Below are 23,285 nucleotides of genomic sequence, written 5' to 3'. Positions count from 1 at the left end.
TTGGCACATTCCATCTTCGTTATATAAAAAATTATTCATTCGACATGCCAAAATTCATGATAGTCACGGTGTTTGGGCAGAAATGATCGTTTACGTTTTACTAACCAAATAACGTAATGACAATTGCTCCTCTCCTTTTGTTGTGTAATACATCAAGAAATTCTTTGATGGCCATGTAAAGATAAATGCCTCACTAATATCATAACCACATGCACAGTGATTAAAGCAAGATGAGGTATAATTCTCAACCAGTCCACATGTCATACCTTAACCTGTCCTCCTTCCCTATAGTCCATCCAAGTTGTCCCATTTGTGGATAATTGTAGTTTATAGGTCTTCACCCACTGATCTGCCTGAGAATTCCCTTGAGTAGACACAGCACAGAGGATATGAAGTGTCTGTAGATCAATCTGTAGATATGGGTTAGTGTCATTTGTTCCTGCACACCATGATGCTCCCAATGCGTAGTTTAGTCGACCATTCTCTGCTGGTGTGCTGGAAGAAGAAGCACTTATTCTGCTCTCTGGAATTTTTCCACCCTCCATTCCCAGATCAAACTCAACACACTCTCCTATAAATTGAAAAAGAAATAAAATAAAAGATTGGAAACATTACACAAAACAGACCCCTGGCCTGAAATAGGGGCTCATGCCTGTTTTTACGAGATTTGGTGGCTGAGGCCGGGGAACTGGGCACAGTAGAGGCCTCTAGATAAGTATACTAAGTGCTTGTCTCTCATTATTTTAAGAAGCCATCCAAATATGTATTTTACATTTACCAAACCTCAATTATACTCAAGTAACGCTTAGGGGCATGTTTTTTAATCCTGTAAAAGCCTGAATTTTTCAGGCTTCTTTTCTGTAATTTTAAGGATCATTTGTTTTTGTGTGATTTTCAGTAGCAGTTCAAGTAAAATTTTATTTCATTAAAAACAAAGATCATTTTTCTCTTTCACCTAGTTAAAGCGAGTAAAAGCCAATTTCATAGTCAGCTCAGAACTGGCACCAAAAGCACATATTAAAGGTAATCAGGGGGCATTGTTTCAGAGGATATACTCCAGCATGAAATCTAAACATAATGGTATTTATGGCAATAAACAAGGGAAAAGTTAATAAAACATGGTGAGGTCGACAGCTAAAGAACTCTTATGAATCAGGTGGATGTTCCCAAAAGTTAAGCTAGTTTTTCTCTATCTATCACATACCATCTCCCTTTGTTCTCTCCACCTCAACAGGGCTCTTCACTCCATCACTGTCAGATGTAAAGGCCAAAACTTGAAATTCATATTCAGTGTATTTGTCAAGCTCAGTGACAAGTCTACTTAATATCGATCCATTGTTTATAGTGAAGGAGGAAGCAGATCCTGTAGAACCTTTCTTTTTGTGGAACAATTTAAACCCTGTAATGTCTCTTCCATGTCTTGCAAATAATGGTGGTAACTTCCAGGAAGCTGTAATACTGGTAGAAGAACTTGCATTCAACTTGAAGTCAGTGGGAGGTTGTGATGGAACTGAAATAAACAAGAAGAGATGTACAATAAATGATTGCATGCTTAGCAGTAATAAGTAATAAGCATTACAAATTTACAAAGGAGTATGGAGCAAAGTCAGTAATGTTGATTGTACATGCGTGTACACATTAAATCAATATTATTCCTATGTTTAGTGTGTAAATGCTATGCATGACATAATTATGAGCTTAACAATCTACTAAGTTCCAGGATCAGCAAAGCCATCTCATACATTTTGTTTTTATATTTACCACTAACTGCAACTTTGTTGTCTGCATTATTTGGCCTGGTTTTAATTTTGCAGCTTTAAAAGAAGCCCACATGTATGTAGAGAAATACCTCGAAACACATAGTCAAGTACCTGTGATCATTGTAATGTTGATGCTCTAGCTGTGAGCATCGATATCATAATGATGATTGATCCATAACTACTGCTACATTTCACAGTTTTATCTCATATAATGGATGGCACAATTCATCAAATTTTCTGGTCGGCTCCAAAAATTATATGAAAAACAATTTGCATCCCATCAAGCTTCAGCAAAAATTAGAAATTATTGACCTGCACTTAGCTCTGTAACATTACCCAATCTTGCCTTCCAAAAATAATTGGTTTCTGTGACTTCATGTTTACCTCAAAGAGTCAAAAATGAGAAAAAATAAATACCTGTAGTAGTAAGAAGTATCCCATAGACTTCCACTCTCAGAACTGGCCAATTATGATACCTTATTGGTTGAAACCGGATTATCTTTGCTCTTGCAAATTCCTGTAGACTGTTTTTCACAACACCATTTTTATTTGAGTTTCCACGAAAAAGCTGTAGTTTGTTGTGTAAAAAAGAAATCACTGTTAAGCACCAAAAGACTGCACCATTAACAACTACAAATATCATTTAATTCATAAACTGTGACTTTGAGTCGGTAACTAGCCAATGAACCATGAGCCATTGAGTTCTGTATGAGAACATGTCTCTGATCTCCAAAAAATATGATCAAAATAATAATTAGATTGTGTACTAATTAGATTGTGCCTTATGAATTGTAATATCATTTCTGGTAGTTATATGCATGGTTAGTATCAAGTCCAGTTGACTTTACTAAAAACTACAGGATGTTAGTGGTAAACCATTGATTGAACCATAAGTGGAACAGTGTAGGCCTGTATACACCAGTAACAGTTTGAAGTCTGCTTGAAATTAAAATTTAATTAGCCAGAGTTTTGACAAAGTGTATGTCTTTTTTGTCTCCCTCCTCTCCATTCAAAAGCATATTATGGGTGCTCCAAATGCCAATTTTGTTTTTTTTGATATATAAAAGAAATAACCTTCACATACTCCATTACCTTGTCAGTACTGGTTTCCTTATATGCAAAAAAAGTTGTACCATCCAAAGACAAATGAATCTTGTATTCAGTTGTCCATTCCAGGGAACCCGAGCTTCCTTGAGTGGCCACAGCACAGATAAAATACTCATACAGCAGGTCAATCTGTAAGAAGTCAGCAGGATTAGTCTTAGTCTTTGGTGCCCAACCCAGTTCATCTGCATCCAGACGACCGTAATAAGATTTATATCTAACATCATAAAATGATGTGGCTGTAAAACTGCTGTCTGGGATTGCACCACCACTGGCCAGACCAATGGCCTCCATGTTACATACTGCAAGATAAACATTGAAAATCAGCCTTCGCATTGTTTCCCAAAATAAGTAAAATAATTAGATAATCAAAGGAATGTAACCATGCAGTGTGGGATCTGCAGATCAATCTCACCTTCAGTTAATTGGTTTCTTGCCTACAATTTTAAAACCATTCAGCATGCATTACAATTCATCAAAGTTTCATGTGATACATAGATTTCAAATGTTGGAAGATTCAAGGTCCAAATTAAAGTCTTGAGCAGGGACAGTAATTTTAAATTCAGCATTTTCCTATTAACTATAAATTCCCCTTGATTGAAAATTAAGTTTCTTACTTGAAAATAGTTCATTTAAAAAGGGCATGCTATAATTACAATTAGTTAAAATGATCAATCGCATGGCTTGCTGTTTTTAATGATGATGTAAATGTAAACAATAGTTTAGATTATTTTGGCTTGTTGTCCAAATAAGTCTTATAAGAAGCATATATTATCAAGAATAAATTGCAGTTGCTTTAAACCCTTGTCAAAGATCAATGGAGCATCTTACATTGGCCAAAAACAAGTCGTAGCTAAAATAACAATCACGAAACATCCAATTCCAAACTCACTTGGCTTTTGTTTCACTCCAAACACCTCTGTTCTCATACAAACCCCACCCTGGTGAGTTTGTGGCAGGAATCTTAGATATCTTGTTAACACTCCATAAACAACATGCTTCACCTCAGAGTACCTGTCATTATTTCCTCTCAGAGCCTAGAAAACAAAACAAAGAAAATATCTCATAAGTGACATTAAGGTTGGTCATGATTGGTGAGTTTTGATCCATTGGCAATGTTACGTCATTCTGTCCAGTTGGTTTGTCATTCATCATGCAAAGCCAAGATGATTAGGACTCTACCACAATGAGCGTGACTAGTGTGCAACATGACAGACAGCTCATCTGAAGAGAATTTCAAATAGCCCTGACCGTGTTTTTTATGAAAAAAACAATACCCAGTGACAACTTAATTTGACAAAATGCTCACCAACCTTAACCTACTCACTGAAATAACACTGCAACCCCTACACATCTACTAGTACTATAACCCTTCAATATATATCCACGTCACCTACAAACCCATCACTGCACCACGTCAGATACAAATGAATGTCAAAGACATGGATGAACTGAAGAACAATATAAAGGGAGTGGTTTATAAGAACAAGTGCTTTGACTCCCAAGCCTCCTAGACCAGAGAAACGGGTAGAAACCTCAGAACAAGACTGAATGAGCACAAGCAAGCCACTATTGAAAAGGTGACCCAACAATCACATTACTGAACCTACAGCGCATTAGCTATTTTCCACAACTGACTCTGGAAAGCTGGTTTACAGAACCTAGAATAGACTCCCTTCCACAGGTGTCAACTACTACCTGCACCATACAAAAAACTCATCCATCACAATTTCACAAGAAACAAACCAAAGAGAGCAACTTAATATTACTGATGGATCACAACCAACACTCTCAACTTGAGTCTAATAGAAAATAACAATGTGGCTAAACTGACCAACCAGTCTACACGTACAAAACAGTGTAACCGCTGAATCGATCGGTAAATTTTAGAGTCTTTAATCCAGGTTCATCGAAATAAACAGCATACAAATATGATTCTGAAAGTAGAATTGAACAATCGAAACTTGCAAACGCAAAGCAGAATAAAGCAAAATGAAAGTATACAAAGCTCAAATAAATCAAAATGTTGAACACTTACAAACAATCTGAGGGTTCCTTCTCAAAATAATTGAAAAACGTTCGTCGAAATCAATAGGATGAAAACAATTCACATTCACAATCTTCAGAACAAAATCATCCTACACATGGCCGAACAAGATCACTCGCTCGGCCTGGTAACAACTAAGAGTTGCATCATGTTAAAATCATGAAATGTCCGTTTGCAACCTACAAACAGAATTATCAGACTTGACTGACAACAACTCTTCACTTGACTCTGTTGATGACTTCTTCCTAGCTTGACTTGAAATGTCAGTCATTACTACTGCATGACAACAGCATTTCTCAGGGCTCCTAAATAAAACAGTCTTTTAAGCCTCATTTTTGAGTGAGAATTTTTTATCAGAGGCTGCAAGCAATACTCAATTAAATTGATGAAAATTTTGCTTGTCAAAGGTAGAAGGTCTTTATCTAGAGTGTAAGTACATTTTTAACAATGAATGGTAACAATCTCTCAGTTCCACCTAAAAAAATAATTTGCTAAACGTTCAGTAAATTTTGATGGAAACTCAACAGGTTACTGTAGTTTGACCAAGAGTATCCAATTTTTTTTTCTTTTTCCACAAAATTAAAGTGGTTGCATCTGTTTCTATTAACACATTGGATCATGATCACACATTCAATGCACAATTATTTCAGGGCACAAAGGTCATCCCTGTCATGTTTGTTTATCATACTGTTTTACAATTAATTAAGTGTTGAGATTTACTCAGGGCAAAGTCATTGAATAAAAATCATCTCTCTTCGATGAGAAGCAATCCCACTGGTCAAATGATTTTTGTCACTGGTGAAACATATCAGACCAATCAGAAGCCTTGGTAATTGTGAAGAAGAGCTCCCCAAAAAACCTGTCGGCCGACAGTCGGCCGACAGACGACCAACTGTCGGCCGACTGTCGGCCGACTGTCGGCCGACAGTTGGTCGTCTGTCGGCCGACTGTCGGCCGACAGTCGGCCGACAGTTGGTCGTCTGTCGGCCGACAGGTTTTGCCTGAAATATAGGCTACCTGTCGGCCGCCAGTCGGCCGACAGTCGGCCGACTGTTGGTAATGTGTCGGTAACCTGTCGGTACCTTGTCGGTAGCTTGTCCGTGAAACGATCACACAATGTTAGGGATTCTAAGTTTGCCGTTACAAAAGCATATGGGTTTAAATTATTAATTTTTTAATTTGCGTTTGTCGCAGAGTGGCAAAACGAGGTATCGTGGTCGTTTTAGATCAAGAGTTTTTGGTCTGGTTTACCAGAAACGTTGAGTGATCCGATATTTCACTCGTAGAATCGTGCCTCGTCCTTGTTCCGCACAAGGTTGGCTAGCTCTTCAGCCTCTTTCTCGCGTTCCTCTAGCAACGCCGTCAGCTCCTGGTTCTGTTCCTGCTGGTTCTGGAAGGCCTGACCCACTCTTTTGTAGTCCTTTTGCAGTAACTCGTATTTTTTCTTTAGATCGTCGTGCGACGTATCTGCAGGCTGTTGACTGGAGGCTGTTGACTTTGATATCTTTTTTCTTTTCTGAGGCGGGCGTTCATTACACGAACATTGCCTTCTGTCGCCGTGGCAGACGCCACACTTATTCTCACAGTGAAAAATAGAATGGTCGCCGCTGCACACTGTACACTTTAAGATTCTCTGAGACATGTCGTTGTTTGCTAACTATTACGTCGTAATGATAATAATTTTTTAACTAAAGGCTTTTCAACGCTATCATCGGATCAAGTAGACTGGTACGGTAGACTGTCGGCCGCCTGTCGGTCAACTGTCGGCCGACAGTCGGCCGACTGTCGGCCGACAGGTTTTTTGGGGAGCTCTTCTTCACAATTACCGAAGCCTTAGTGATACCATTTTTTCACAAGTGTGAAAGATTGATTCAGTTTTCCCACCTTTTGGGGCAGCTTTGCAAAGTAATTGAGAGTGAATATTGCAATCTTCCCTATACTTGCCTGGAATCATGGCTTCAAGGATTGCAGACATAAATTCAGTGGAACAATTTATCAAGGACAAAGGTTTTTATGCAGAACATAATTATTATTTTTCACCTTAACTTGTCCTCCTTCCTTGTAGTCTCTCCAAGTTGTCCCATCTGTAGATAATTGTAGTCTGTAGGTCGTCACCCACTGATCTGCTCGAGAATTCCCCTGAGTAGACACAGCACAGATGATATGAAGTGTCTGTAGATCGATTTGTAGATAGGGCTTACTGTCACTTGTTCTTGCACACCATGATGATCCAGATGTGTAGTTCAGGCGGCCATTTTTGGCTGATGTGCTGGCGCTTTGTTCAGAAGAAGCAGTTACTGTATTGTTTGGAATTGTTCCATCTTCCATACCAAGATTAAACTCATCACAACCTCCTATAAATTACAAGGGTTTAAACATTACAAAGTTAATGACCATGAAACAAAATCATTCATGTAGGCTTCAAAGGTGTACATGCAAGGGTATAATTACATGTAAGCACTTATACATTCATTTTGGCTCTCTCAGACCTACATGTAGTCTTACAGTCAGTTAAGAAAGACTGAGCCTAGCCTGTTATGGGAGCTCATGGCTATTTTCCCGGGATTTGACAGCTATGGGAGTCATATTTTCATCTTAGGCCTCACTTGACACAGTGGTAGCCCTTAGATATCCATGCCACTTGTCATCTGTTGTCTTAAGCAAAGCAGTCACTCAACTCAGCACTTAAATAAGTAGTAAGATGAGCATTATTCATTCACCATACAGAGGTGATATACAGCTTTTACAATATCCATTTTGGTTATTTTCCATTTTCCTCAAGTTCCTGAGATGTTAAAAGAGGGATAATACCTGTACAAAAGCAGAGTGTTATAACTTTTCACTGTCTAAAAAACCTTTACATGTTTTTGATCTGTTGGCCAAACATGGATAACTATAATACAAAGCCTTGGATAGTAGCAACTCGCAAGAACCACATAGGTTACTGCAAATTAATGTAAAAGTGAAAAAGTTGAAATTATATATACAATAACTACAAATTTAAAGTTCTGTTAGATAATTATGCTTGAAATAATTATGCTTGAAATTCTCATTAACAGTCAGCTCATAAGTCTTTTATTTTGATGTTGTTGTTGTACGTTGTTGTTGTCAGACTCCATTAAAAAAAGTGTTATATTAACACCTTTTTAAGAATTCTTACCATATTTCCTTGTTCTCACCACCACAACAGGACTCTTCGGTCCATCACCAACAGAAGTAAAGGCCAACACTTCAAATTCATATTCTGTGTTGTTGTCAAGCCCAATGAAATCTTTACTAAATGCTGTTCCATTGTTGATGGGCAAGGTTTCTGATCCAGTAGAGCCTCTCTTTTTGTAGAACAATTTGAATCCTTTAATCACTCCATTTCTAGAGTCAGCTGGTGGTAAATGCCAGGATGCTGTGATAATTGTAGAAGTAACCGCAATCACATTGAAGCTGCTTGGGGCTCGTGATGGAGCTATGAATTTAAAAAGTGTGATAGTTAATGCCTAACTGACCCTGTTATTTGAAACTGTTACTACAAAACAAGGAATCCTCTTAAAATTGAGTTGTTCCCAACCTGCAGCTCCCTAGCTCAGTTGGTAGCTATAGCTAAGTAGCTATAAGCACCCAACCAATATCTGTGAAGCAAAAGTTTGAATCCCTTCAAAGCCTGAATTTTTTTCTGCCTTTTCACCGCAATTGGTTGAAATTGCAGCCCACCAAGGGTGATCATTTCTTTGCTTGACTTTATCTGCAGGTCCAATTGATTTTATTTAAGCAAAAATTGTGATAATTTTTCTGTTTCACATACCAGCTTCCTTTGTTCTCTCCACCTCAACTGGGCTCTTTGGTCCATTACCATCAGAAGTATAAGCCAAGACTTGAAATTCATATTCTGTGTATTCATCAAGCCCAGTGACATTTCTACTTAATGTTGATCCATCCATTATATTCAGCTTTGTTGCTGGCACACCAGAACTTTTCTTTTTGTAGAACAATATAAACCCAGTTATGGTCCTTCCATGTCTGGCAAGGACTGGTGGTAACTGCCAGGAAGCCATAATGCTGGTAGAAGAGCTTGCAGTCAACTTGAAATCAGTAGGAGGTTGTGATGGAACTAAAATAAATATATAGCCAGATGTGTGCTTTACTCTGAAGTTGATTTTTAATGTGAAGTTAAGAAAGGAACAAAGACTGAACCATCAATGTGAACTTCAAAGATAACAAGATATTGACATCAGAGCAATGACTCAGGGATCACCAGAGTAGGGATCTTCTACACAATATATTAATGATAGGCATTTTGTTGGCCGAATTCAACATTATTATAAAATATTATCCGACGAAGGGCTAACACTCGAAATGTCAGCTTTTTTAATCAGTTACAGTGGCCAATTTACCATTTCAACTTTGTTGACATATCCAAATTATTTCGTTACCCCCACCAACGCACCCCAAACACTTTCTTTAGAAACTATCAGCCTTTATTCATAAATTACAATTATTACACCAACACATAATTTGTATCATTATACCTGGTATAAATCATGATCTCAATTTTATTCAATTAAACAAAAAGTGAACTGGCAGTATCTCAGAGGAGGAAATGAGACATTTCATGTATGTAAACGCTGTATGACTGGTCATAGTTAAATTCTCCAATGAGTAGCTCTAAAATAACACTAAAACAAACACTCATCCAACCAAGGCACACTCATAACTTAAGAGTATTTAACTCTGATCTAGCTCAATAATCATTTACCCATGCATCCTTTCCTTGTTCAGATAATTGGTCATTAATAATTATTGTGATCTCATTTTTGCCTCAAAAGGAGACAAAAATAAGAGCAAAAAACAAAAAAACCCTTTAATTGGAACTATTCCTGACCATAAACTATTACTCTCAGAACCTTAGCTTCCAGAGTGTGGAATTTGTTAGTATAAAGCAGATAAACCTTGCTCTCTCAGATTCTGACAAATAGATCATTTTTCTCAGGGGGGGCTGAATTACCAACACAAGTAAAGCAAATAAATACCTTTAGTTAGAATTATTCCATAAACTTCCACTCTCAGACCTTTATAGCGATAATATACTGTGGGCTGAAAGCGGATAAACTTTGCAATGACAACTTCCTGAAGACTGTTTTTTGCAATGCCATTTTGATTGGAGTTTCCAGGAAAGACCTGTGGTTTGTGGTGCAAAATTTGAAATAATTTAATTTTTTTTCTAATATACTGTATCATGAACAACTTTAAGTATCATTGGTTTCATAAACAGAGACTTTAAGTTTTAAAACTGATGGCAAATAATTGAACCTGAACCATGGAGATTTGTTTAAGTAAAATGTCTCTAATAGCTATAGAGATATTGAAGGAGTTATTGTTCCTTTTGTTAAAAAAAAGTAGTACAACATCAGTATGTGACCATATAATTTCATTAGAACTTCAAATGTAATTTTCAGTGATACTTGAGGGAGAGGTAAATGTCATTTGTGAGAGATTCTAAGCATTGGTCAGACAGAACACAAAAAAATTAAACATTTTTTATAACGGACTTGATTCCACACAAATCAAATAATATACTCCCTCAAGTGTAAAAAACTGAATAATGCAATGTTCTGAATACTAACAGTGAAAAGGTAGATGAAAGAAACAATTGAAATAATTAATCAGACATAGTTTGAACAACCAATTAAGGGTTTCAACTATATAATCTAAGATTAAACTGAACGAAAGCTACATTTTGCATTAATATTCACAGCCCTAAGTGCAAACTGTAATTGTCCATGATGTTTCCATAAATGTAAGAAGGAAATCACATTAACAAACATAAAATTATTTTTCCTATTACACAGACACTTAATAGCTCTTTTGTTAAACCTTTTAATCTTTTCAATGAGCACACAAAGATTATAATTATACTGCTAGTATTTCTGTGTGGGTAATATGAGTTACTGTAGTTGATATTTCCTCTGTATTTTTTTGAACATTTCCTAATTTTTTAAGATAAAACAGTCATATTAGTGTGAAGCTATGAGGTAATGGTTATAGTAATAAAGTCCACATGATGAAAACTTAATAACATATATACAGGATACTGAAAGAAAACTGTAGAAATTGCAATGAAGTAAGCACACAGGTTTGTGTTTTTGCTTGAATGAACAATTATGGGTGTTCCAGAAACAGTTTGTAATGTACTAAAAAGATAACTGAGGTTGAGTCTTGACCAAGCTAGTAGACACATCTTCCGTGTCCCTCCTCTTAACTTAAAAAAATTGAATCAGCAAGTGTTGTTAGTAGGAGCTACTTTTGGCTTTTTTAATATGTACATATTAAACATGACTATCATTCATGTAACTATACAGTCCAAAACCACTGCAACCTTGAGGAAAACTGAATTACCAATTTGTTGTAATGATTAAAAATTTGTTGTAACAATGTAAAACAAGGATTAGAAATGGGTCAAGAAAATGGCTACTCTGCTATTAAGGAGAGGTGGCCACTTTACCAGGGTTTGAGCCAGGCCGCGCCATTGTGCCAGTCCCACACTGCAATTGAAATTGTCCCTTAAAAAAATGGCCAAAGGAACAATTACTTGTTGCCTTCAAAATTTAGGGAAAAAGGTCAAAAGGAAGCACACACAAAGAGATTTAGTTCAGTACATAAATTTAGCCACATCTAAAACAGAACATGAAACGAATATTTTATCGCACGTTTTAAAAAGTTCATTCTAAAGTCACATTTCCACAGTCACGCTCTACTGAACACGTGCATCTCATGCTCAACCAAGCCTGGTGAACTTTACATTTGGTGTGTAACAATATATCACATCAAAAACGTGTTCGAACATTAGAAAGCTTTTCAGCTCGAAATTGAAGCCAGCGTGAATCTGCAAAAAATGGCACGGAAGAAGAACAGGAAGAAACGGATGAGAATCAAAGGAAACCGAAAAAGTCATGAACTTTCCAGAAAACTTGGTTGCGAGATCACACATGGTTGCGCTACGAAAAGGAGGCGATGTTCTGCTATTTTTGTCGGAAATCTAAGAAGACAAACCCCTTTGCATCGGCAGAAGTGTGTACAAATTTTAGAACCTCAACTCTGCAAAGACTGTAAAGAACATGAGGATGCTGTTAGTGAAGAAGCTATGAGGGATACGTTCACCTGGCCAAGGAGGATATAGCAACAGTCAAGTACGACTCACTGCTCAATTTTCTGGATGAAGTTGGCTTCGAAAGCGTTAAGAATCTTCAAGTAGGAGGAAATGCTACCTACCAATCTCACCAAAGTGTCGAAGGTATGCAAGATGCTATTGCTACTGTTCTGAAGTCTAACATTGACAAACTAGTAGAAGCCAGCCCATTCTTTTCTCTGTTAATTGATGAATCAACAGACGTCAGTAATCATGAAAATCTTGTTTATGTTAAGTTATTGAATGAATTTAAACCAGAACTGCACTTTTTACAAAACATCAACATTCAGGATGGAAAGGCCGAAACTATTACCACTGCTGTTAACTTGCTAAATAAATGGAAAGGAGAAACTTGCACTGTAAAGACTAAATGACAGGATTCGGCAGCGATGGAGCGAGTGTCATGAGAGGAAAAAAACAATATGGAGTTTCAAAACGAATGAAGGACGATAGTCTATTTCTTGTGTCTATCCACTGCATGGCTCACAGGCTTGCACTTTGCACAAGCCAAGCGGCTAATGGTATTCCTTACTTGGCAAAATTCAAAGAGATCCTTACTGCTCTGTACTGCTACTTTGACAAGTCTGCCCTCCAGTCACAGTCACTGGCAGAATTTGAGAAGATCTTTGAATATCCTGAGCTAAAAATCAAGGAAGTGTTTGATATCAGATGGCTTTCATTCTATGGTGCTCTAGAGAGTATGTACCGCACTTGGCCGTCTCTTCTGGCCTACGTGGAATCCCGACACAACCCCTGTGGATTCAAAAAGAGCCTGAAGGAGTTCAATTTCATTGCCCCCCTCTGCATGATGATGGATGTGATTCTTATTCTCACATTCATGAGCCTTGCTTTACAAAAGGAACATGTAGAGCTTGCATCAGTTCAGGCACTGGTGAAATCAACTATTACTCAAATAACAGCTCTTAAGAGTAACAACGGCAAATTCTTGTTGGAGATTTTGCCATCACAAGATGATGTTTCAGAAGTTAAATGGAGTCGAGAGAACACTACTAAAGTGACAGCATGCCTGTGAGATTCAACAATTTGAATCAATGAAAATGAAATTCCTTGACAATGTCTTACTAAATCTTGAAAAGAGATTCCCCATAGATTCCAAAAAATGTAGTTAATGCATTCGGAATTCTTAGTCTCCACAATGTGCGTTTTCAAAATGAAAATCTGTCAACCTACGGAAATGAAGAGCTGGAAACGTTGCTTTCCCATTATGGATCTGCAAAGGAACCTAAGGCGGTAAAGATGTACCAGCAGTTGTGGATGCCGAAAAATGCAGAATTGAATGGAACTTTGTTAAAGAGCTGGTTGTTGGAGAGCATTACCCGTGGGCCACATTGCTGAACTATGGAAAATGCTTGCTACCCATCATAGCGATGAAGTCCAAAATCTAATTAAGCTTTGTCAAGTCACACTTGTATTGCCTACTAATACGGCTGGCTGTGAAAGAGGTTTTAGCACACAGAATCAAATTAAGAACGTTGGATGTGCTTATGACCATTGACATTGAGGGGCCACGTTCCAAGGACTTTGACTTTTCTACAGCCCTTGATGTTTGGGCTCCAACCAACAGAAGAGTTCATACATGTACGTCTACCAGTAATTAAGAAAGGAATTGAATTTTACAAGAGGATGCCTGGACGAGATTCTGCTGTGAAATGTTTTAAAGTATAAAGCATAGTCATTGATCCTCCGTTTAAATATGACAAAAAAAAAGTCTTCACACCAATAACTTAACTTTTCTTGTTTGTATCAAGGATCAGGTGAAAAAAAATGTTTTGTTGGCTTGCCTGTATGAATGTAAAAAAAATGTTCAATAAATATTAATTTGTCTGTCCCCCTAAAAATAAAAATGTCCCCCAAAATTTTAGCAAAGGGGACAAATTGTCCCCCAGTGATCAAATCCTAGCTCAAACCCTGCTTTAGGAAAGAAATGACTTGAGAAAGCAAATGAATTTCCTTCAGCTTACCTCTAGGTAAATACAAGCATGGTGTTACAGTCCTGCAAAAACTGATTGTAAGTGAACCATTTTGTCTAACCTAAAATAACTTTGAAGTTCATGTAAACCAACCTTGTCAGCATTGTTTTCCTGATAGGTGACAAACTTTGAACTATTGAGGGAAAATTGAAACTTGTACTCTGTTGTCCACTCCCTAGCCCTTGGATTTCCCTGGGTAGCTACAGCACAGATGACATACTCAAACAGCAGGTCAATTTGAAGGTAATCATTAGCATTACTGTTCCCCCTAGGTGCCCATGACTTTGTATTATTTAGGCGACCATATTTAGCTGCATAATGTACTGGATTAAATTCTGACGAGGCTGAGAAGCTGCTGTCTGGAATAGTGTCACTCTTGACTACACCAATGGCCTGCATAGAACATCCTGTAAGGTAATAAATAAATATATAATCAACCCTTGCCTCCCTAGATTATAAAATGTAGAAAAAACAGAAAACAGAAAATGCTTAGAATGGCTACTACCCCTGTAATGCATCTTGGTTGAGTGCTGCCCTTCAATGTGCATTTCACTTTGCAAAAATTACAATTTAACTTCAAACAAAAAATAACCAGATTTTATTAAAGTTCAGAATGAAGTTTCTTGTGGTGGATTTTTAAGCAATTCAACATTGCGCATCATAAGAATAACAGGTTATCACAAGTGCCTGGATTTCTTTGATGAGTGCATAAAAGAAAAATATCTACCATTTTATTTTATTTTAGCCCTGACAGTACTAGCATAGGTATTAAAATGATTTTGAGTCCAATTCAGGGTTACTATGAGCATGAGCAGATTTTTCAAACTTTCAAAATTGCAAACAAAATTGCACCAGCTAGTATGGGGCAAGTGGAATTCTGTAGTCTTTCAAAAATTTACAAGTGCTTATTAACACAAAATCACACAAAATCACACAAAATCATGACATTATACTTATTAATTATTTACACAAAAAAGCATTATAGTAAGTCAAGACAAACAAAATTTTGTAGGGATGGTGGATGAGCGCTATTTGTAAGACACACTAAGGTACAACTTTGCACTACTGTTACAACTTTGTACTTAATTAACTTGAAAAAGATGCACTCAATGATTTTCAGCCAAATTATCAGAGGCACATGTATACCAACTATTATCCAAAAATTAACAAGCATAAGAGGCACACCAAATCAAAATTTATAACAGACAGTAGGTTTGAGATATTTATTTAAAGAATAATCTTAGACTACCCTATACAATACTAAATAATGATACGATAATGGCAAACATGCAAAAATAAGTACAAGTTTCAAACTCACTAGGCTTTTGTTCCACTCCAAACACCTCTGTTCTCATACACACCCCACCCTGGTGTGTTTTTGGCAAGAATCGCAGATATCTTGTTAACACTCCATAAACAACATGCTTCACTTCTGAGTTCCTGTCATCATTTCCTCTAAGAAACTTCAAAATAGTAAATATAGTCAACTCATCATCAATAATTTTTTTGGCAAGTTAAGAAAATAGTGAGAACAAAAATATTAAAAGTGTAAATAGCATTAAGATCAACAATTCTTAGCACAAGACTTCAATATCACTTTACCTGTAAGATACTCTTTCATATCAGACTTAGAGTCCATGTTATATCATTTTTGTAAAAATAGCTGTCATTTTTTTGAGCAGTTAATTTATCTCTCGCATTGTATCTCCTACACACCTTAACTTGTCCGCCTTCCTTGTAGTCTGTCCAAGTTGTCCCATTTGTGGAAAATTGTAGTGTGTAGTTCTTCACCCACTGATCTGCTCGAGAATTTCCTTGAGTAGACACAGCACAGATGATATGAAGTGTCTGAAGATCAATCTGCAGATATGGGTTGGTGTCAGTTGTTCTTGCACACCATGATGATCCTGATGTGTAGTTCAGTCGACCATTCTTGGCTGGTGTGGTGGCATTTTGTACAGAAGAAGCAGTTATATCACTGTTTGGAATTGTTCCCCTTCCCATTCCAAGATCTAAATCAACACAAGCTCCTGTAGAAACAAAATTACATTTGCATTATATCATATTCCTGATATTGCAAGAAATAGACAACTTTTTTGAGAGAAATGTTTCGGCATGCTTATGCCATCTTCAATCAATGAGTAACAGAACAAGAGTAATTATATAACAGACAAGTAATTACTCATTCATTGATCTGTTACTCATTCATTGAAGATGGCATTAGAATGCCAAAACATGTCTCTCAACAAAGTTGTCTATTTCTTACAATATTTATCATACTTGCTACTACTACGACCTTATGGAAATATTCCTGATAGTTATTGCAAAAGGGATAATGGGTTGACTGTGGGAGGCAATTATATGTGTCTGTATCAGTTACCTCTACTATAATGTCCATTAACATAACATAACATGACGTTTACTCAGGAAGCTTAACAACGCAAATATAAAAGATACTTCCTGAAAAGGGAAAATCGTGACGTTAGCCCTTTATAAAAACAATTTCCCTGACTTAAAAAAAAAATAGTAGTTAAAATTAGAGGTAGTCTGCTTCTAAAATGATTTACCAATTCTATTACAAATTAAAAAAAAATGTCAGTCCTTATTAAGCTTTACACCCTAACATCAGTATGGAAGTTTTGCACACTCTGCTCTTATGAATTCCTGTGAATTTTTCTAAGAATCCAGATCTTTGTTAAGTCTGCTATCATTTCCTTTATTCTGATGACCTTATAGTGTTTGATTCATTAGTGACACTGATGGGAGATCCCACATGCTTAAAAGCATTCAAAGGGGTAACATGGTTCTGAAAAATCCAATCTGCAGCATTGAAATACTTTGAATATAATTATCATTTCTGAAGGTGTCCATTTTTAAAGAAAGCAAGGAAAGATTTTAGTTCCTAGAGAAACTATCGTGGTGCACTGGGTAGATAGACTGCCTCTTTAAATCTGAGAAAAGTGGTTTTGAAACTGGCTTTCTTAGAGCAAAGAGAAGTTCTCTTTTAGTGTAAAATAATTATGTAGTTTCTGAGGTGCAAGGATGGGATGTCTGGGCTGATCCAACAGAATAGCTGAGTTAGCAGATCTATGCTGGAAGAGGCATAATCTATAATAAATTGATCCATACCTTGTTATGCGTACAGTTCTTTAATGAAAGAAACATTGGCAAAAACAAAATTAATGACTATCATTGGAACTATAAAAGCTTAATGTTTAATGCTGGTTATAACAAGAAGAATAATTTACAAGTGTTGAAATTGATCGAAGCACGTCTCTACCTCATTAGATTGTCTATAGCTTCATTGATATAAATGCAGAGGGATTTTCAACTGTACCGTTCCTTTCAAGGTGACATTTGAATAAAAAAAAAATTAAAATCTCGAAGGACCCTATATTGATGCTGTCCGTAATGAGGATTAAGAAGCGACCGTGCGAGAAAGCCTTAGGCCACAGCACTCAAAAGTGCAAGAAATCTCCAGCCAAGCACCCTGAACGTAAACATTACACTGAAAAAAGATATTTATAATAGAATTCAAATGAAATAGTGCTCACCTAAAGTCAGAGGAAGAAGTACAGCGAGAAAAGCTACCCGGAAACAAAGCTCGAGACTAAATTGCGCCATGAATCGATTGAGTGTGTCACGGTGTGCGATCACTATTGTTTTGATTAACCGGCTGTTTGTAACAAAACGCCCATTAGACAAAAAATATCTTTGATCTTCACTACTCAAGCTCGTCTTTGTTTAGTTTGTAACAATATCGTCCGCAGTTCGTGCAAAACAATCACACTCTGCGTGGGCCTTGCTTTAAGTCCCGTAACAAGATGACAGGCGCAAGAATTTGTTCATACTTCCCAGAGTGCTATGCACTGTAGCTCATGTTTCAGCATATTTCAGTTTGGTTTCGTACGCAGCTTAGGCCCGGTTCAAACGTCGAACTTTACATGTGCCGAACCTAATAGCAATTCGGGTCGACTCGAATAATTAGGTTCGGCAGTTGATTCAAACGTCGAACCTAATTCGGGAAAGGAGTCGAAGAAATCATTGATGCGTTAAATTTAATATTAAACGACTTCAAAGTGTGGTGCTGTAAAAATCACCTGACTGTTCACACTGGTAAGACCGTGGCAATGTTAATTTCCAGTCAAGTCTTTGTCGGACCAATGAGACCCCTAATGTTCGGAAACTCTCACATTTACTTCACCACCAAATCTACTTGCTTGGGTGTTGAAATTGATTATAAACTGAACTGGAAACCGCAAGTTAAAGCCCTGCACTACAAGTTTGGAGGAAAGCTAAAATTCCTTAAAAAGCTCAAAGCCCTACCATCAGGTGTACTAGAAGAAATATATTTTAAAGGGATTGTCCCAAGCATCACATACTGCATTGCTATTTGGGGGTCCTGTTCACCATCTACATTTAATGAATTGGAACATTTACACTTGAAAGCAGCCAAACTAATCCATAAACTGCCCAGCGAAACTCCTGACTCTGACGTCCTTGACCTAGTTAAATGGAAATCATTAGGCTATATTTACAAACGTAGACTCGCTTCTATAATGTATCAAGTACATTATAATAGTTTACCTGATCAACTTACTGCCCTTTTCACAAAACGCAACATTGATAGTAATTATAATCTAAGGCGTATTAATGACTTTCCGCATGTACGGTGTAACAGTGACCTTGGTAGAAATAGTGCAAGGTACAGAGGGCCCATTGTCTGGAATTTGCTGCCTAAAGCCATCAAGGATGCTTCCTCTCTACAGCTTTTTAAACAAAAACTTAGACAGGCCTCAAGGACATTAGATCGCATTCAATTCGAAAAGGAGGCCTGTGTGATAACATCAAAGCAAACGGATTTTTTATACTTTTAAGTCCTTGAAATTTCTTTACTTTTTCCTTAGAATTGTCCATATATTTAAGTAGTTCCTTTTTAGTTCCTGGCAGGTCCACACCAGCCTTTGGGTTGCCACAAACCGACCTGCCTTAACAAAAATTATATGTATGTATGTATGTATGTATGTACCTAAATATGTCGAACTTAATTGAGAAACTGAACATGACTCTACTGCGGTCAGCGGTTATTGCTTACCAAAATGGCGGAAAAAAATGTGGCAAATACAAATGCTGGAAATGAAGAGCTTGTTTTTCTTGCAAATGCGATCAAGGAGGGTAGAAAAAGGCGACTTAAGATGCAGTTGGCATTAAACAACCTTGCTGCCAGGAGAAGACGAGTTTTGAATTTGGCTTGCCTTGTATTATTGCTTATTTCCCATAGGAACGTCACAGTTCCTCGTCCAGTTCGTTCGTGTCGTCGGCTAAAAAGAAATTCTGGCTGGTGGCAAAATGTTTGCAACATCTATTCAGACGCAAGATTCAAAAAAACCTTCAGAGTATCTAGGGGGACATTTAATTTCATCCTGAGACGTATTGAACCCTTCCTTATTCGGCAAACTGTGACGGAAGAACCGATATCACCAGCGCTGAGGCTTGCTATTTGTCTGTATAGACTAAGCCGAGGAGATTATTTCTATACCATCGCCGAAATGTCTGGACTAGGCGTCTCCACAATTTCCTCAATTTGTCAGGAAGTCTGTTAAGTCTTGGTGGACCATTTATGGAACGAGAATGTGTCAAGTCACATGCCCCAAACTGAAGAAGAGTTTAAACAAAAAATTCTTGACATGGAAGAATTCTGGCAATTTCCATGCTGTTGGACAGCATCGGATGGCTGCCATATTCCTATGAAATGCCCGCCTGGAGGACTTCAGTCATGCAAAGAGTACCATAACTTTAAAAATTTCTATTCCATTGTACTGATGGCAATGGTAGACTCACATTACAGATTTGTGTGGGGTAGCTGCGGGTTTCCAGGAAATTCTCACGACGCAGTTATTTTTAGATCAACCGACCTTTGGACCCGTATCCAAGAAGGCCTCATTCCAGTAATTGGAAAAACTGTAGGAGATGTTACTGTTCCACCACTTGTAGTGGGGGACTCTGCATTCCCTCTACGAACATGGTTGATGAAACCATATACTAATGCAATTCTGACCCCCAAGCAACGTTACTTTAATTACCGCTTAAGCAGAGCTCGCATGGTTGCAGAGGGTGCTTATGGGCAGCTCAAGGGTAGGTGGAGGGTCCTACTCCGAAAGAGTGAAAGCAGTCAAGATAATGTCCGCTTAACAACATTGGCATGTATGGTTCTCCACAATATATGCATTGCACGAGGAGATGCCATTTCAAAAAAGCTTGATTTGAGTTTGGATGCAAATGGTCAAAAGAGAAATCGTGAGGAAATAAGAAAACTGTTGCAGATGAGAAATTGTTCAAGCATCAGAGATGTGTCACTGGAGGCAAAAAAAGTAAGGAATGCACTATGTGAAAAACTATGGCTTGAGAAGGAAACTGGCAAAGTCTGTTAATTCAGTACTGATACATTTACTATTTTCACCAAATTGTTTTCATATGATTGTATCAAGTGCAAGATTTAATTAGCCTGCAGCGCAGACAAACTAAACAGCTGTTTCTTTTTTTCGTTGTTGTTGTTGCTGTTTAATACATGTCTGGCTGCCTTGCAGGCTATACATTCAATCTGATCAGCAGCACTGACAGAGACACCACATGAAAGTCAGCCATGTTCAGTAAAAAAGAACTGTTAATGATAATACTAGGTTGTTTATAGTTAGATCTTGTGTTTTCCGTTGGTTATATTGTGGTAGAGCATATGTGGTCTATGTGCAGTGAAATTGATTTTGATGTTAATTTGATGGTGGCAATTTTGTTGTTATAAGTTATTTTGGGTCCCACATTTTAAGTATTGGAATAATTGGATAAACTTTGCATTATTCCCTTTATATGGGTGCCCACTAAGATCTTCAATCTTGGAGAAAAATGTTGAGCCACTTCACAAAAATTACTGCTTGTTGAGGGTACCAAAGGAAAAGTTTCATCCCCTCTTCGATTTCATTGTTGTCAAGATCAAATTTTTTCTTCACAGTGTCAATCCAGTCATAAAAAGGTTGTGAGAATTAAGGAAGTGATCAGCAAATAGACATCCCCTTGAATAATTAAAAATTCTCCCAACTAATACTAAAGGAAACAAAGAGACCAGTAAGGAGAACTTGTCCATTGACTATGCAGCTTAAATGGTAAATTGCTTTTAATTGCATTTATGTTCTGAAACAACAATGAAAGATGACTTTCATAAATTTAATATTAATAGAAAAATAAAGTTTAAACATTCAATTTTTATGTACTGCAAATATTGTTGAAAAAAAAAACATTCAACATATAATTATTTTACTTCTGATATACACACATTTTCCTTGTAGTTTATTCATGTTAAATAAAACTCCTTTGATTGTTATGTATATTTTGCAAAAGCACGTTCGGGCTGACAGGAATCCCTTGTTTTAACCACTGCAAACAAGGCATTGAACCAGCTTCCAAACCCATGGTCTTCCTGGTACCTCTTTATTCCTGTTGCAGTTTTCTGAGTTAGTGCAGCTTGTTTACACTGGCTGACACACTTTTTGAACTTGGTCCTCAGCTGGGCAATTGACATGTTGAACTTGTCACCTCTTGCTGATGCCCTGCCTTTCAGCTCATCCAAGATTTTGGCATAAATTGGACTATTTCTCTGATTCTTGGTGTTCGTAAAAATCAGTTTGGTCTTAAACTCATTGCTGTTAACAACAATGTCAATGAAATCATCAAGAACTTTCGGGCACCATTGAGGTCTTCGCCCAGGTCTTTTGCCCTTCCTGGCCTTTCCTTTCTTTACAAATAGTGACAAAGCTTTGTCCACATCTTCATTGTCATCACCCTCTTCACTTGTAACATCATCTTCATCCTCATTTGCGTCAATGTTTTTGCTATAGGACAAACATTCAAACCTAGATATTAGCTTCATCAGCTTATTATAATTATGTTTCATAACCTGGGTTGGTGAAAATTAGACAACCAAATTTTACTATTTGAAACTTCCTACAATCTCCGCTGAGGAAATTATGAATATAATGATGTTAACTGAAATGATCACATGTTTTTCTTCAAAAATGTCTTTTCTCATGACCTTTCAGTAAAAAAGTAAACAAAACAAGTTTATGACCGAGATATCCATGGCAAACCTTAGCATTTGCTTATTAGCTCAAACTGACCAAACAAGCAAATTTAATTTGAGTGTGTAGCCCATTTAGAACAAAAGAAGGGACATTATCAATGCTTAAGCTTACGTACTTTACTTAATTCACGTCCCCTCGGGGCTTTTCAGAGAAATAATATCAGAATGACCTGAGAAGCATACCTTTTCATAGCGGGTGGCTTTGTGGACTTAACATTCAAGCTTGACTCTTGGCTTTTCTGACCCACACTGGTCTCCTCGTGATCATTGCCTTCGGTTTCTTCAAGAATCATTTTCTCTCGAAAACATGACTCGCAGTACGCTACCGAACTGCCTGCTTTCCAACCCGCTACACTTTCATCATTTTCAAATACGGAACACCGCATACAAAAGTAATTCTTACACCTCAGACACGTATATTTCGTGTTCTCGAAGCAAGAGGAACACATATCTTCCGCTCTTCCCGCCATTTTGTTTGAAAAGATCAAAACAAGTCGTATGCGCATGTCAAACATAAGAATCGTGCAGAACTCTGGGTAAAAATTAATTTATTTAATGTATTTGTAATGTATGCATTAGATTCGGCACATGAAACGGTTCGACGTATGAATCAAAGTTGATCTTTTGCCGTTCTATCCGACAAGCCCGGTCGAATAGAACGGCAGGTCGACCCGAATACAAATCTGCCGGACCTAATTGATTCAAACGTCGAACTTTACATGTGCCGAACCTAATTATTAGGTTCGGCACATGTAAAGTTCGACGTTTGAACCGGGCCTTACAATTTAAAATGTAAATACTTTGTCTAAGATGGGCCCCTCGAAGTTCTCTAATGGCAGTCAGAATACATTCTCATTTCCATGTACTAGAGAAAAGGCAAAGGATTTCAAGCCGGTGAAATCATTATAACTGACTTAAAAATTACATCTGCAAGAAATAAAACTGCTTGACTAAACGGCGGAATCAGGATTCTTTAAACGTTAATCCCGGACATTTTAGGGTTTCCGAATGCAATTGCTTTCTTCATAAAAATCCTAAAAATTATACTGTTGCGACATCCTGCTAAAATACGGAT

The 23,285-nt window shown here is 37.3% G+C and overlaps 1 protein-coding gene and 1 pseudogene across 2 annotated transcripts in view; both read right to left on the bottom strand.

The window, feature by feature from the left end:
• The window catches only part of LOC148719807 (uncharacterized), a 36,771-nt pseudogene extending 18,885 nt beyond the window's left edge, over window positions 1-17,886 (bottom strand). Inside the window, exons 1-13 of the transcript XR_015992881.1 lie at window positions 17,634-17,886; window positions 15,796-16,109; window positions 15,398-15,542; window positions 14,173-14,486; window positions 9,933-10,080; window positions 8,708-9,013; window positions 8,072-8,371; window positions 6,952-7,265; window positions 3,757-3,901; window positions 2,853-3,166; window positions 2,178-2,328; window positions 1,205-1,510; window positions 267-571 (exon numbers count right to left, since the gene is read on the bottom strand). The product of XR_015992881.1 is annotated as an uncharacterized LOC148719807 (transcript). The remainder of the gene's footprint in view (window positions 1-266; window positions 572-1,204; window positions 1,511-2,177; window positions 2,329-2,852; window positions 3,167-3,756; window positions 3,902-6,951; window positions 7,266-8,071; window positions 8,372-8,707; window positions 9,014-9,932; window positions 10,081-14,172; window positions 14,487-15,397; window positions 15,543-15,795; window positions 16,110-17,633) is intronic.
• A 3,343-nt stretch (window positions 17,887-21,229) lies between these two features.
• On the bottom strand, window positions 21,230-22,980 carry LOC148719806 (uncharacterized). The gene is made up of 2 exons (XM_088737475.1): window positions 22,394-22,980; window positions 21,230-21,962 (listed from the first exon to the last, which is right to left on the bottom strand). Exons 1-2 carry the CDS (start codon window positions 22,723-22,725, stop codon window positions 21,452-21,454), a joined length of 843 nt encoding a protein of 280 aa, XP_088593601.1. The 5' UTR covers window positions 22,726-22,980; the 3' UTR covers window positions 21,230-21,451.
• Window positions 22,981-23,285: the final 305 nt, after the last annotated feature.

The sequence above is a fragment of the Stylophora pistillata genome, chromosome 11, assembly GCF_964205215.1.
Source record: "Stylophora pistillata chromosome 11, jaStyPist1.2, whole genome shotgun sequence".
In the NCBI taxonomy this organism is placed as follows: domain Eukaryota; kingdom Metazoa; phylum Cnidaria; class Anthozoa; order Scleractinia; family Pocilloporidae; genus Stylophora; species Stylophora pistillata.
This window is presented reverse-complemented; position numbering and strand designations above follow the sequence as displayed.

Bases quoted from the DNA above. Each gene is read 5' to 3' on its own strand.
- LOC148719806 (XM_088737475.1), bottom strand. From the start codon at position 22,725: ATGTTTGACATGCGCATACGACTTGTTTTGATCTTTTCAAACAAAATG. The intron at 21,963-22,393 runs GTATGCTTCTCA...TTTGTCCTATAG, and splicing joins AAGCCACCCGCTATGAAAAG to CAAAAACATTGACGCAAATG.